Here is a 14,773-nt window from a genome sequence, read left to right on the forward strand (position 1 = left end):
ACAAATGACAAACGCTTCTATACGTCTAGAAATCTTGGCTTGTTTTACACCACGTAACCCTATGCAAAGTGGACCCTGAGGTGACCTAATTCTTCCTCCACGTGTCTTGTCCTTACGCCAGAGGCGGGGAAGGGGGCTTAACAGGCAACCTAGTTTGGTGTAAATTAACAGGCAAATACAGTTTGGCCACAAGTGGGCTATGTATGAGCTCAGAAAAATGCCCTTGTTTGATCAGACAGGTCAGTGTGTTCTAGGAAAAATAGGAATTTGGGGAAAATAGATGAGAACCCACCGGGTAGCAAATGGGAAAATGATTTAAGTGCTGAGAAAATACCCATTTTTATTGTTATCAGTGGTTTCCTTACCATCATCTCCACCCACCACCGAGCCAAAAACCTTGCTCCTCTGTCATGGTTCTTCCTACCTGGAATAGGCTGAATTTGATACTTGGATATAGCCATCCAGATGGGTCCAAAAGGTCCCAGAAGCCCCACTGTGTAGACAGAAACCACCTGCAACCTCCAGAAGTCTTAATAAAAATGGTGAGGCAACAAACGGTCACCTTCAAGCCAGAGTCCAGTAACAAATGGCCACAGTCAAGCCACACTTGGACTCAATGTTTTCAAGAACCAAGTAAAGCATTCCAGCTCTTCTTAACCTGCCTGATCTGCTGACCTGGGACATGTAAATGTTTAACTACACTCTGGCCTGGGGGAGAAAGCAAGCGGAGGTGAACACACTCTGTGATGGCCTGACTTCAGCAGACTATTCGTCTCCCCCTGAGGTAGGAGTGGACGCTGCCTGCTTCCTCAAGCGGAGCAGTGCCCAGGACTTCTGAACTGCTTGACTATGGTGTGCATTTCCTATTGCTGAGTATACTGTTCAGAAGTTAATTATGATTTAATCCCTTCTGCTGCTAAGGGTTTACAAAATGTGGGTTGCAATGTAGTTATAAAAAATAAGTAAAAGACAGAAAGAGAGGAAGGGAGGAAGGAAGGAAGGAAAGAAGAAGAGGGGAAAGAGGGGAGAGGGGGGAGGGAGAGAGAAAGAACATGGGGGGTGGGTGGGATGGGGAGAGAGAAAGACAGAGAGAGAGAGAGAGAGAGAGAGAGAGAGAGAGAGAGAGAGAGAGAGAGAGAGAGAAAGAAAGTTGTAGCCAATGATACAACTATTATCACCATCAGCAAAAGATGGAGAGGCATGGCAAAATCCCTGCCTGTATACTGAATGGAATGCAGTTGATTAACAGATCATTTCTACATATAACGAACATGGCATGTGCTTTTACAATCATGCAGTGTTGGAAGCAGAGCATGAGGGAGAAAGGATAGTTCCAGTCCCGTGCTTCTGGATTTCTTTATCTTAGGGTCATCAGACCAGGGCCAGGTTGCCACAAAGTGCTCAATGACCCATGAGAAATGAATCATGTCTTCATTCCAGGGCGTAATATATGCCTTACATCACTATTAGAAGCAAGCAGCTCTGTGGTTGCTGGCTCCAACACGGATTAAGGTCAAAAGTGGCCCTGGAGACCAAATTCCCTAGTGAGGCTTTGCCACACAACTCCACGTATCCTTTGCTTCTGAATTCTTTCTTCTCCTAGCAACCACTACTAAACACCAAGCTTCCCAGGCTGGTATTATGTCCACATAAAGTTTATTCTTCTCCCAAAGAACTGTTGAACTACAAGTGAGACTCTTATTATGAGTTAAATTGTGTTACACCCAACTTGTTGGTGAGAGTCCAGTTTCTTTTTATTATACTCCAAATTTGTTGTAATGACGATTGCTTGAAATAAATGGGCAATTGACAGGGGCTTAGACTTAACAGGGATGCTTAAGTGATTTTTAGAGTGGCAGTATTTGCTGTAACAAAATTTGACCTATAGGTTGGTTATTAGTTTTATTCATCACATCAGAAACTTGGCACACATCCATTGTTCATGTCATTATATGCAAAGCATTGTAGCATGAAATTCACTTCTAAAGCTATGGAAAAAAAAAAAGCTAAACACAAGAGGCTCATAGAACAATAAAACCTCAGGCAGGGGGATATTTTGTTTTGTTTAGCTAGATGTTCTGGGGAGTGAAAGGTTTATTCCTTCTAACCCCTAAAAGGTGTTTGTTCTGTTGTTTACAAATTCTTTCCTTCGGAATGTAGTTTCTTTGGGTGTGGCCCTCGTGGTCATTTTGAATATAGTTATGTTGTCCTATGATACAATGTGGCTTTTATGCGTTGAGATGTGTATAGAGCTGTTTTGGCACTAAACGCCTCCCTAAAACACTGCTTTTGGAGATCTTCAGTCTACTTAACATGTTTTGTCCTCTCTATTACTGCCAGCTCTTTTTCTTTCTTGACGTTAAGTTTCCTCTAAAAGTTTGCTTCTCACCCTTAAATTTAATCTGCTCTAGGCTTGGCAACCAGATGGCAAACATTCAGAATTTTGTGTGAGGTAGGAATAAACAGGTTCTAAGTGGGTGCTCGATGGGTAGATGTATGACCTTTCTCTCAGATTTTGTTTCTTACCATTTATTTCAGCCAGTCAGAAGCCTTGTTTCTTAGTTCCCGGTTCTCAGTCAATTTTGAATGGGTCCAGCAGAGGTTCCAGATTTTTCTAGTTCTGTCTCAATTACTCATTGCCAAACCACTTGTTTGGATTTCATGTTTGGGAAATAGGGATACGTGACACCAAAGGTAAAGAAAGGGCTGAATCCCTAAAATGGTGTGAAGCTGTGGGCCATTTTTGTAAGGTAAGTGGTACCCTGTGGCCGTGATGTCTGAACTCCATAAATGAACTAGGAAACAGACAAGCTTTGTTTGCAGTCCTTTTCCAATACTACAAAAGGTGGCCCAATGTCAAGCTGTTGAAGATGCTGTCAAGATGTTTGCGGATTCAGTGTCAGAGCTGCCTGACTTTTGAGATTCCAAGTCGATGGCAAGAGAAACCATAACTTTGCGTCTCCTGGTGATTTCATTATTTGTGGCCTTGGAATAGAGAAGATCAAGCACGTCTAATAGTTCCCTCCTTTCAAAAGTGCAGTTTCAGGTAAGAAGACGATTTCATTGCTATCCTGAGCCCTCCTTCCCTCACTGGACATTGTACTTGCATCCTGTACAAAACAGCTCAAAAAAGGGCAAATTCCTTTTCCCCAAGGCCATACTACGTGTACGGGGGTGGGGGCCGAGACGTCCTCCCCCAGTAAAGGTGGAATGAGTGTAGCTTGGAGACCTTAACAGCAGGGCTCGGGGGGTCTGCTGGAGTTGGGTTTAACTCCTAGCTTCCCATTTTCAGGGTGTGATCTTGGGCATAATATTTAACTCTCTAAATCTGATTCCTGAGCAAGAAAATAGGGGATGATACTATTAGTGCTGTGAGAATTAATATGAAAAGCAACGAAGACGGTGCCCAGCCCAGAGAGCGCGCTCCCTAAATGAAAGCTATTTTTATTAACAAAAACGAATGCTTTTCAACCTGGCGACTTTGACATTTAACAAGTACAGATAACTCAGCGAGCCGGTTATTAACTTGAAGCAAGCTTTTGTTCTTCTTTTCTTTTCTGTGACATCTTCTCTTACTAAAACCGGCAGCCTGACTTTCTGCTAGCCATACTGTACTTCCTTCTGGTGCCTTGGGAAGGGCAGGAGACATTCCCGACAGGCTGCGATTTCACTGTTGGAGGAGTGTAAAGGAAATGGGGCCATCTGGAAGCTAGACCAAGCAAAGATCAATGGAACAAAACAGAGCTGGCGCTTTCAGAGGGGAAAACAGTGACCAAGGGCTGGGGCAGTTGGATGTGGTATTGAGAGCCTGGCACCAGGAAGTAGGGAAGCAAACCTCCAAACACACTGTGGTTTATTAAAACCCTGCGCCCTCCAAGTGCTCCAGGGCTTGGCAATCCCGGCTGGCCAGGCAGAAGTGTCCTCAGCAGCCGAGGAAGGGAAGTACGGCCTCATGATTGCTAGAGGAGACAGAGAGTCTGCTGCCCTGGTTTATCAGCGTGGCTCATTGGGTGACCTGGAGTGACTGCACCCCCTCTGCATCTTGGACAATTTCTCCACAGTTCCCACGGTCCCCAGCTAATGACAGGAGTCTGACGGAAACGAATTTGTTAAAAGGAAACTTAGAACAGGGTTCACAAACCACAGCTCCTCCACACGTACCTGCTGGGGGTGTTAGGGTGGATTATTAAAAAATACATTTTAATGCCTCCAGGCAGAACTTGACTTCCTAATTCACACAGTATCTACTGTCTTGGGTTTTCACATTTGGCCTCTGCGTGTATGACTTGGTTTCAATGCAACCTCTGGTGCTTCTATTACAAACTGGACTAGAATCGCTTCACTTATAACAATCCTCTCTTCTCCTCAATTATATCAAATGTGTATTTCCAAGGTTCTACAAGGAAAAGTTTGCTGGCCTAACTATAATTTGCTCTATGAGTATTTTTTTTCCTAGAAAATATGGTAAAACTTAAAATTTGACCTTCCCCCTGCTTAATCCAAATTGTAAAGCTTCATGATTTGAAAATATCATGCAGGACCAAGAATTCTTTGGGTTGTAATCGACTTTGCTCAGCAAATTTATCCTAAGCATGGATTGCTTTACTTTGAGAAGAAAACATATCAACATAACTCTAAATAATAATGACTTTCGTCTGTCCTTTTGCACTTCCCAGAGCTCTCCTAAGCCACTCCAGAGAAGTCAGGAGTAAATGAGACCCCCACATGCAATATTCAAAACACCCTGATCTCCACATTACCACAGTGAAGAACGCAGACCATCATGAATATTTACACCTAGCACAGTCCTTTGTGCCCAACGCTGAGAGACAAATGGTATTTCCAGTAATAGTTTATTGATTTCCAAATGCACAGGGGCGCTGAGTCCAAACATCCTGGGATAGCGGTAAATCTCTCTTACAAAATAATTTACAGTATGAAAATGATATACTGAAACATTAACTCAAACGTGTAGTTCCCTTGAAAGATTGAGTGTTCCCTTGTTTAATGTAAAGGGAAAGGGGGAAGATGGCTAAGGAGGGACGGTGACGGCACAGGAAAGCGGGCAGAGGGTACTTGATTGGTTGGTTCTTCCCACCACTGCAGTGTGGCCTGTCATTGTAGAAAGACTACCCAGATTTAACTGCCATTAAGTATAAATCTATTGTCCCCTCAAGGTCATATCAAGCCCAGCATGGGCTCGGTGGCATTTTTTTTTTTTTTTTTTTTTGCACCAGTATACTCACAACTGTCTTAATTTATTTTCATTTTCCTGCTCTGAGGCTTGTTTTGCTGTTGCTGGTGTGATCTCAGTTCCAAATGCTACTGTTTTACCTGCGGGCCCCTGGAGGGCAGGAACTGCCTGGGCCTTATGGCACGTGGAATGGGTTGGGGTGGGGGCTTCAGGAACACTGCTGGGTACAGGCAAAATTAATGAGATCTAAAGTCTCCCCTAGGGGCCGCCTTTTCTTAGGGCTGGGCTGAGTCCATCCATAATGAGATTTGTTTAAATAGAAAATTCCAGACGTGCTAGGCACACGAGACACCCTGCAACTGATTTCCTTATTGAAAAGCATGTATTGAACTGCCATTATGTGAGTGTGGAGAGTGTTTTCTAGGTGGGGGAGAGGATTCCTAGGTCCTGCCGCTACTACAAGCTGTGACTCCTGCAGCCGTGCCCTCAGGCCTGATTGGCGTGGTCAGACTCTTAGGTCACCAAAATGGCTGGCTCTCCCAATTTCCTCTGTCATTAGATGAGCTGGAGGAGGGCTGGAGTGCAGTTTCCTTCAGGGATGTCACCTTGGCTCAGTGCTTCAGCAGCTGACAACATTTGCCAAGGAGTTTCTCTTCTTGTTAGTGTTGTATAAGGAAGCGCCTAAGCTCCAATTACCTGGTGACACTTATAATCAGGGCTGGCAGAAACCTACACCACATAATGAGGAGGCTGCTTTGAATTTCCTTCAGTTCTTCAATTGTGTGTGTACGTGTATGTGCGTATGCATGTACATAGATACATACACACATATCGTTTGTGTGTGTGCATACATGCCCATACACATATCAGGCGTCAGCAAGCAAGTCTCGATTCGCTGGACTCAGACCCAGCACGTCCTCACAGAGAAGACCTGGCTAGCTTTACTATAGTACGAAGATTTCCTTTGCTGCAGCAGTGCAGCAGAAGACATTCTCCAATAGTCAGAAGGCAGACACCCTTCAATCATCCTTTTCTGACAAGCTCTATACTCTTGAAGGCCTAGAAACACTTTATCTATGGAAGGAGAGGTGGCACCAAAAGGGAAAGGCTCCCCCAACTCCTGGGGCCAGGCTTACGTTAACGACAGGTACTTCAAGCATCTGCTAAAGTGCATGAATAAGGCTACTCGATGCCATTTCTGAGCCCAAACTACAGCCACAAGATGTTGGAAAAGAATTCGTAAAGTGGGCAGGTCAGAGTGCAGTGGGGGAACCGGAAGCCTTTTTCTCCCCCTGTATTTTAGATGCACCATGGGCCACGGGGTTAAGGAGAGCTGGGTTCAAACTCGGGCGCCAGTATCTGCTAGCTGTGTAAGTCAAGGCAAGAGACTCTTCCAGTCCAAATCTGTTTTATCATCTGAGGTGGGGGCCTTCTACAGGGCCTGGCTCATAGTTAGTTCCAACACAGGCCACTTCCCTTCCGGACTGTCAGAGTGGAGACTCCAAGCACTTCTTGGAAGTGCTCTCTGGTTTTAATGACATCAAATCAAAAGGACAAACCCCCTCTCAGCCTCCAGGCACCCAGTATTTGGAAGGCAGCCAGGGATGGGTGTTAGGACCCAATTCATTCTGCAGACATTCAGTAGCTGCCTCCCTTGATGACGCTTCCCTCGGGATTTCTGCAAAGCCTGCCGTCTGCATCCTACTCAGGACACACTTTTGAGCACTCTAACTTTTACTGACCTGGCAGGAGGGAAGAAGCTTCATCATGTTGGGACGAAAGCCTGAGCAGCACACTCCAGCGTTGGGGGAAGCTGGTGCCACTGCAGGAAGCAATCCCAGTTCTTACATTGATAAATGCTGCCGGCAGGAGCTCAGGAAGCTGGGCAAAAGTGCCGCATGGGGCTTAATGCTTCACTGGTTAAAGTTTTATCAGGTGCTGAAGACAGCAGGAGCCCATAAAGCAAATCTGAAATCCTTTCTAAGTGAAAGCAAAAGTGCTTTCCTTGAGGATTACAGAGACATGATAATTTACTGAGTCGGGCTGGCAAGTATTTTTATATTTCCGTTCATACCCATTGCATAAATGCTTGGGTTTCCCAAAGCCTGAGAAGTAGTAACATATGATCAGGTATGGAGAGACCAACGGTCTGACCTTCCACTGCTAAGATAAGGCTACTATGTAGAGATGAAAAACTAATTATTTGGAAAAGGGAACAGAAGCTTCCAAATGCTAAAGTCTTCGTAATCTTCTGATGTTTAAACTCTTTCAAGAGTGGCCACTGGTCTTTCCTTAAGAGTCGTTTTGTTGGATATGCTGCGGGTTGTAATTAGTGGTGTGCCAAATTCTCTAGCCTCTGCGGGCAGATGGGGAAAGCACTGAAATTGTCTTAGCCATTTGTTAGCCACCAGTTTGAGAGAAAAATACCTAAAAAAAAAAAAAAAATTTTTTTTTTTTTTTTTAACAGCCCAAGCTCCTCTCAAATCTGTAAGTCCTGCCATATTTAGCGAGCTCGGATGATCCTACCCCAGAAGTATATATGCCTGATAGCTTCCTGGCATCAAAGGAATAATCAAGTGATAGCATGCACAGCATTGAACGAGGATATAAATAGGATTCTACAGTACTGTAAGTATTGTTTCTGCCTCAAAACCATCCGCACACACACAACCAGCTGGCCCTAAAGCTTTGCGGCAGGTACACAGGTCACAGGCAGCCAGGTAGGCAGCAGGTAGGCAGGCAGAGGGGTTCCCCCCAGTGCAGGCTCCTGTGGTTCTGCCTCAGGCACTACAAGTCTAGGCCCTGGGTCATCGCCTGGGCTGCTCGGATACGGTTCCAACTGTGTTTCTCAGAAAAGAACAGCAAGACGGCTACAGGCAGCTGAGAGGGAGCACGCCCCGCACCGCACCTGCAAGTACCAATGGCCTGCGAAGTCTCCCGTTTCATCTTCACTCACTTTATGCGCATGACGTCCTATTTCATAATGTAACAGTGTTTGTTTTATCTAAAAATAAGGTCATGCCCTGACGCCGAACCGTGTGTTAAGTGTTACTGAGCTTGCAGTGTTGGATTCTCTAAGACATCACTGCTCCTCTCAGCTCGAACAACTTGGTTGTCAGGGAACGTGACCTGGGGGCGGGGCACGGCCAGAAGTCCAACCACTAGGGATCTGCGCTCACGTGACTGAAGAGGGGAGGGCAGGGCGGGCAGATGAGCTGAAGGTTTGTTAGTGGGGAGTACCAAGGGGAGAGGGGTTCCAGCTGGACTACACGGAGCTTGGAGCTTGATTCAGCACACGACAGAGGGACGACAATTCTCCCCACTTTGCATTTAAGCCAAAGTAGGCGAGGCTGGGGGCGGGGGGCGAAAACCTACACAGAATTCCCATTTGGTAAGATACCCTCCAGCCTTTCACGGGACAAGATCCACAAAACCTGCAGAATTCACCCAAATAATTCAGGTTCCATCAGATCCTTTAGAGACTCTTTTGGAGACTCAGGCAATTTGAGTTCAGAAATACTGATTTCAACTTTTAATCAGATGTCTTTGGTCCTCTCTTTTAAGGTCATTTCCTTGCTACCTCTTCAATCATTTTTTTTTTCCATTTCCACAGCACTGAATTATGAATCTGAAGTCCTGATAACCTCATGTACTAAAAATATCTCTATATTTCTCAATATGAACTCTTTCTCCAACCGTGTTTTCAAGCCATCCACCTTATTTCATGAAACACGTTTTCACACATGCATAACTGGACTTTGGAGACTATCTACTGGGTGCGGCCCCACTTTGCCGTCAGTTGTTTCATGCTTCAATATGAATGAAGTGGGTTTTATTAGCGAGTAGGAAAAAAAATTCTGACTGCCCTTCAAGATTATTCCAGATCCTTCTTAATGAGGAGGTACTGTTTGAGGGTACAACGTTACAGGGGCTGACTTTCCTGAGTGAGTTCAAAGCAGCCACTGAGGGATTACCCGAAGGACCCTTCTTAATTGCTCCTGGCTGGGTGATCAAAGGGGCATTCTTCCTTGACCTACCACGGTGGGAGAATGAGAAGCACAGTCAGTAAGCATAAAACTGGTCGTCCCTTGGAGACACATGTGCCTGCTGTGGAGCTGGGGACGATTCCGGTGGAAGGACCTTGGTTGCTGGGCAGCTTTCACAGAAATCAGAAGCCGTTACATACACTCTGTCACATACACACGGGGAAGGAAGGATTTTCCACTGGGGATGGCAAGCCTTCAGGTGTCCTCTTCTTCGCCGGCACCACTGCAAAGGAAAGGAGACCCCGGTGAGTTAAGGCAGCCCAAGAAGGGGAGGCAGGCAGCCGTGTCTATTGTTTGAGGGCACAGTTCTGTGTGGACATCCCTGAGTCCAGTCCTGACCCCCTCCCCCCCACGGCTGGACGCTGTGGCTGTGGCCAAGTCACACGCAGCCTCTCTAAGTTCTGATGTGACTACAGGGAAAAATGATGACAATAAAACCTCCTTTCTTGGGTTATGGGAGGACTAAGTAAGATAATACACGTAAAATGCACAGGGCCTGGTATACGATGAGTGAATAGCTATTTAAAGGACTAGGTGAGGGTCATACTATATTTTTTTAACTTACTTGACAAAATAAGTTGCTGACAAAAATAAGGAGTTTGACTTCCCCTAAGCCTCACGCTGTCTACTGTTAGGAGAGAAAAACAAAAAGAAGCCAGCATTCTGCACTCCCAATGGCACTTCTCACATGGAATAAAGCCAAGGTTTCAATTCATGTCACAGGGACAGTCACTGGGTTCAAATGTCACCTCTTCAGAGAAGGCACTCTATCCAAGTAGGAGCCCTTGATTCTTCTCCATCTCCATCTATGTCTTTCATAGTCCTTAGCACATCTTAGAAACTGTTTGCTATTTACTCTCTCTCCTACCCTCACTAGAGCATGAGTGGCAATACTGCATATTTTATTAACGACTATTTAGTATTAGTATTGTGCTAGGCACATAGGAGTGTTCAATAAATAGTTGTTTTTTAAAAAAAGTGAGAAATAAAAGCAACAGGAAGGTAGGAGGGAGGGAGGGACTCGGGAAGAAGGGAGGGAAGACGGAAGGAGGGAGGGAGGGAGGGAGAGATTTGAAAGGCACAGTCATTGCTATCCTGGCCAGAGGATCCCAGATGTCAGTGACATTCCAGGGGCCACCAAAGGAGAGGTGAGTCCCAGAGGATGGCTAGGAGCTCAGCCACTCAGGGTTACAGCCTCCCTGGCTTGGTCCTGGGAGAGAACACTGTTGATCCAGGGACTGGGGCAAGAAGGCAGGGCCAGCAAAAGCGAGGGGCAGGAGCGCGCACACTAAGAAAGGAGAAAGCAACATGCTCAGTTTTGCCTCTAGAGGCCACATGCCCGACAATCATAGCAAGAGCCAAGCTGACCAAGCGCTGTGTGTGCGCCAGGGGCACTGAGCTCCGCGCCTCACTCACCCTAGCACTCCTCACAACATCTGACGATGTAGGGACTTTATTTTTATTACCTCCGTTTTCCACATGAAGAAAGTGAAGCTCTGAGAGACCGAAAATCCTCCGTTGGTCCCGTAGTAAGGTCGGAGTCCTTAAAACTTCAGGATTAGTTTTGGATGGATAAAGTGTGAAGTAGTCAAGCTCGGGTACTTGGAAAGGAGGTAAAATCTCCTTCCTCCTGTAGAGACAGGAGCTGAAGAAGATGGGAGTCCTGGACTACACCAGCTCCCAGCTATGACCTAGAAATCTTTATCTCACAAGGGATTATCTATGTTTATACAAAATCTGTGCTCTTTTATCTCCATTTGGGAAAGACTTTAAAGGGAAACACATCCTACGCAACTAACTTGTAGTCCTTCTGCTAAGAATGAAAATATCGCGAGACAACAGAGCCTGATATTAAGGTAAGTGGACTCCAGGGGCCAAAAGCACCAACTCAGCAACTTTTACCACCCAAACTCTGCCCTAGTTCCACGTCCTTTTCCTGCCTGTCGTCCATTCACAGGATGAAGGCAATGTGCTAGGAAGGGCTGGACAGTGGATTGTCATTCAGGAGCAGTGCTTGGTGGCATCTGTCCCAAAGGGAACAAAGGGCCTTTTATGAGAGCTTCTCACCAGAATCAGGGCACAGTTGGAATTGGCGTCATAGTTTCCCCCTTGGTGTCGTATCTAAAGCAAGCTCTTATTGTTCTCTTGTCAATTTTCCTTCAAGTAAGAGAGGTCTAGCATGGTGACTGTGAAGTCAGAGTTCACGTTTCAGCATTCTTAACTTGAGATGCATAGTTGACATGGTTCATAAACCTACTGAAATTATGTACCAAATTTTGTCTGTGGACTCCTTTGTCTGAGAGCAGCCACCATGCCCATCGTAGTCACAAAGAGACCAACAACCCGCCCACACGGAGTGGAATGAAATTAGAAATAAATTAAGTGCTTTCTGAGTTGCCAGGTTATTTACTATAAGACGTGTAGAGTTGGCATGGGGAAAAGGTCAGAAGCCGTGACTGATTTTTTAGGGTAATAAACAGATCTCTTATTATCCTAAAAGAGATCTGTTCTGGGTCCTGAAAGACATACCTCATCTTAAAAGCACGAGACCTTGGGATTCTGGCATGTTATTGATTGATTCTTGCATTTGCTAAATATTGATTGACGGTCTACGGTGTGTGAGGCACAATGCTAGGTACGACAATGAGTGAGAGCGACAGTGGTTGTTCTCATGGGCTTTACAGCCAAGAGACAGAGGGCGGGGGAGGGGGGCAGAGAGAGAGAGAGGGAGGGAGATTTTTTCCAGAATAGCATCTTCGAATCAAGTATATTTTCATAATTACTTACTAACTTGTTTATCACAATAATGAAGAAAAAGAATCCGAACTGGATTTATAACAGCTTTGTTTACCTTCTGTGTGGTCTCTCCTTGAGGGTTAACAATATAATTAGTGTGAGCTATCAACTGAATGTTCCTTCTTCACTTTGTATATGTTCATAAGATTTTATCTTAAATTGTCTATAAAAGTCTTTCTTGAAGGGAAGTAACACAGGCTTCCACCTCAGCCACATTTGCCCTCTGAAACATCTACCAGCCATCCTTAGATTGTAATGGGAGTGGTATTCAGAGATTATTGAAATTCTTTTTAATGTCTATTTTGTTGTTGTTTTGAGAAGGAACTAAGGGTGTTAGATAGACAGCCCATTCTATAGTAGGTATTTACGTAATCGCTTTGAAGTCACCAGAATAAATAAGCTAGGTTTCAATCCCTGCTCTGGCACTAGTGAGCTGTGGGACCTTTGGTGAGTTACTCAACCTCTCTGAGCCTGTTTCCCCACGGTAATACTATATCTATCGTAACAGCGTTCCTGTAAACGTTTTATGTATTTTATGCGATATAAATGATTAAAAATGGTGGCTCCCTTCTTTGACTTCCTTCCTGAATCAACACCCTGCCTCATCCTGATTTTCCTTCAGTGTGCCTAGCTTTGGCATCTAAAACACGACATTCCAGAGCGAGTATGGACCTATCCCCAAATGCCCTTCAAATATCTAGAGAGCAACACTGTCTTCTTTACTCGCTAGGAGTTTTTTTAATGGCAATTCCAGACATAATGAAATACAGGTATCGAGTAGAAAGAAAGGCTGATGTCTGTGTTTCTAAGCCTTCTGCTTGACAGGCTGCAGGAAAGTCGGCCCCTACAAACACTGGTGAGGACAAACACGGAGTGATGCCTCACGTAGCAGGTCTTGGTCACAGGCTGATCTAGTTAGTGAGTGCTGTTCTATCTAAAAGCAGTGGTTTTAAAATTGGGGTCAGACCTACCCTCATGGTACATAATGACTGTTCCAGGGGAAATTTGGACATGGGTGATTTTAAGGAAATAAACGTCCAGATCCCTAACTGCCATATCTATTCTTTCTTAAAACTGGCCTAAGAACGTGCCTGTGATCTATAGGTTCTCTCTTCCCACTCCCACTTTTACAATCAGCTTGCTCCCACTTCAGAAAAAGAAATGCATACCTCTCACCTCCCTGAATCTTACCATGGGACAATTTTAGAACGCCTTGTTTCTAAGAGGAGGCCCATGAGAGCAGGGCGAGAAATTGTCTCCTGGCAAGGTTGTGTGTCTTTACCTGTCAATTCAGAGACTAAGAATTCATACTCAGAAGTGACATGGTTGTCAGGAGGTGTGTACTAATACGTTTATCTGAATTGGGAAAAAAAATGAAATCAGACTTGGATCTGACAGACAGCAAGACTACTTTGGCTGGATGGTTTGACCATAAAAACCATCTTTGTCAATTAGATTAAGTAGTGAATCTTGTCTGTAAAGTTAATAAGCTAAATCTTCAGTACCAAAGTTTGGACAAAAACATATATAAAGCTCATAGTACGTAACTTTGTCAAAAACCACATCGTTTTCAACTATCGAAATTTGACATAATTTTAGGAGTTAACTTAAAAATGGGCAAGGGGGCACATACTTTTTTCTAAAGCATTTTAGGGATGGAAGGACAAAAAGGTTCGCTAAAGGAAACGAGAGGCCCTAAATCCCGACTGGGAGTGGGGTGTGACATTTAACACTGCCCTGGCTGGGGGTGAGGGCACCTTGACAGAGTGAAACGAAGGAGCCCTAGCCAGGAGAAGGCGTGTCCCCCCGGTCAGTTGGGCACACTGACGAGGAAGCCTTTTTGTCTTGTGGTGCCTGGGACACTGAGGGAATCGTCAGAGGCTTGCCACAAGCCCCAGTGACCGTCAGCCCCTACACACCTGCTGATAAAGTGACTATGTCAGGGAGAGTTTCGCTTCCCGACGATGTCTTAGTCTGTATAGACACACACCTCGGCTTCTCAGGTCGTCTCCTGAGCAGGCGGCTTCTAAGAGGAAGTTAATAAAGGAGGTAGTAGACACGCTGACCTGACAAGTTTAATAGTTTCTTTTCCTGAGAATATAATACAACTTAATTTGGTTTGGCATCACTCATAGCTGCTGAGTCCCTGGCTATTTATTCATTATTGCTATAAAAGGATTATTCAACTCTGGAGGACAGAGAAATTAAGGGGTATCACAAGGGAGGAAGGCTAGATCCAGCTGAGATGCAAAAAGACAGATTTAGTATTCTCTAAGAATGAAGCCACACAGGTATTGTACGAGGAGCTAACTGGAAAGTCTATTCACCCTCTGAGGCTGTGGCTGCCCAGTTCTACTACACATGGGATGAGCCCGGGTCGGGGGACGGGCCAAACGCCCAGCTCCAGAAACACTTCTTTATGAGACAGAGCAGAGCTGCCACTTTTGTCTCCCATATCACCTGTCCCCACAGCCTGGGCTGAGAGAGGGGGTTTCCTGCACTGCAGGGAATCAGAACTTGTATATTTAGCTGCCACCTGTGGAACTAAGTGAACTAGAAATGTAAAATGTCCTTAGTTTATCCTGGGTGAACTGACGAAAACATGAGTTGTAGTCCTGACTTTGCTATAGGACTCTGGGACCCAGTGTCCTCAAATGGGAAATGAGGATGCGTTGCATTTTAAGTGAAATTTAGGAAAATTCCAAGCCAGACAAGAGCTAAACTGCTTTCCAACTCA

The 14,773-nt window shown here is 45.1% G+C and overlaps 1 protein-coding gene and 1 long non-coding RNA gene across 2 annotated transcripts in view; one reads left to right on the forward strand and one right to left on the reverse strand.

Annotated features, from left to right (window-relative positions):
* The first annotated feature begins 1,191 nt into the window (after window positions 1-1,191).
* Window positions 1,192-7,639, forward strand: LOC117029981 (uncharacterized). The gene is made up of 2 exons (XR_004424319.1): window positions 1,192-3,046; window positions 4,677-7,639. It is a non-coding gene; the product is annotated as an uncharacterized LOC117029981 (long non-coding RNA).
* Window positions 7,640-8,102: 463 nt separating this feature from the next.
* The window catches only part of TRIM44 (tripartite motif containing 44), a 102,327-nt gene continuing 95,656 nt past the window's right edge, over window positions 8,103-14,773 (reverse strand). The window contains exon 5 of the mRNA XM_033119431.1: window positions 8,103-9,463. Coding sequence (XP_032975322.1) covers window positions 9,436-9,463 — 28 coding nt within the window. The 3' untranslated portion in view covers window positions 8,103-9,435. The remainder of the gene's footprint in view (window positions 9,464-14,773) is intronic.

The sequence above is a fragment of the Rhinolophus ferrumequinum genome, chromosome 11, assembly GCF_004115265.2.
Source record: "Rhinolophus ferrumequinum isolate MPI-CBG mRhiFer1 chromosome 11, mRhiFer1_v1.p, whole genome shotgun sequence".
Taxonomy (NCBI): Eukaryota; Metazoa; Chordata; class Mammalia; order Chiroptera; family Rhinolophidae; genus Rhinolophus; species Rhinolophus ferrumequinum.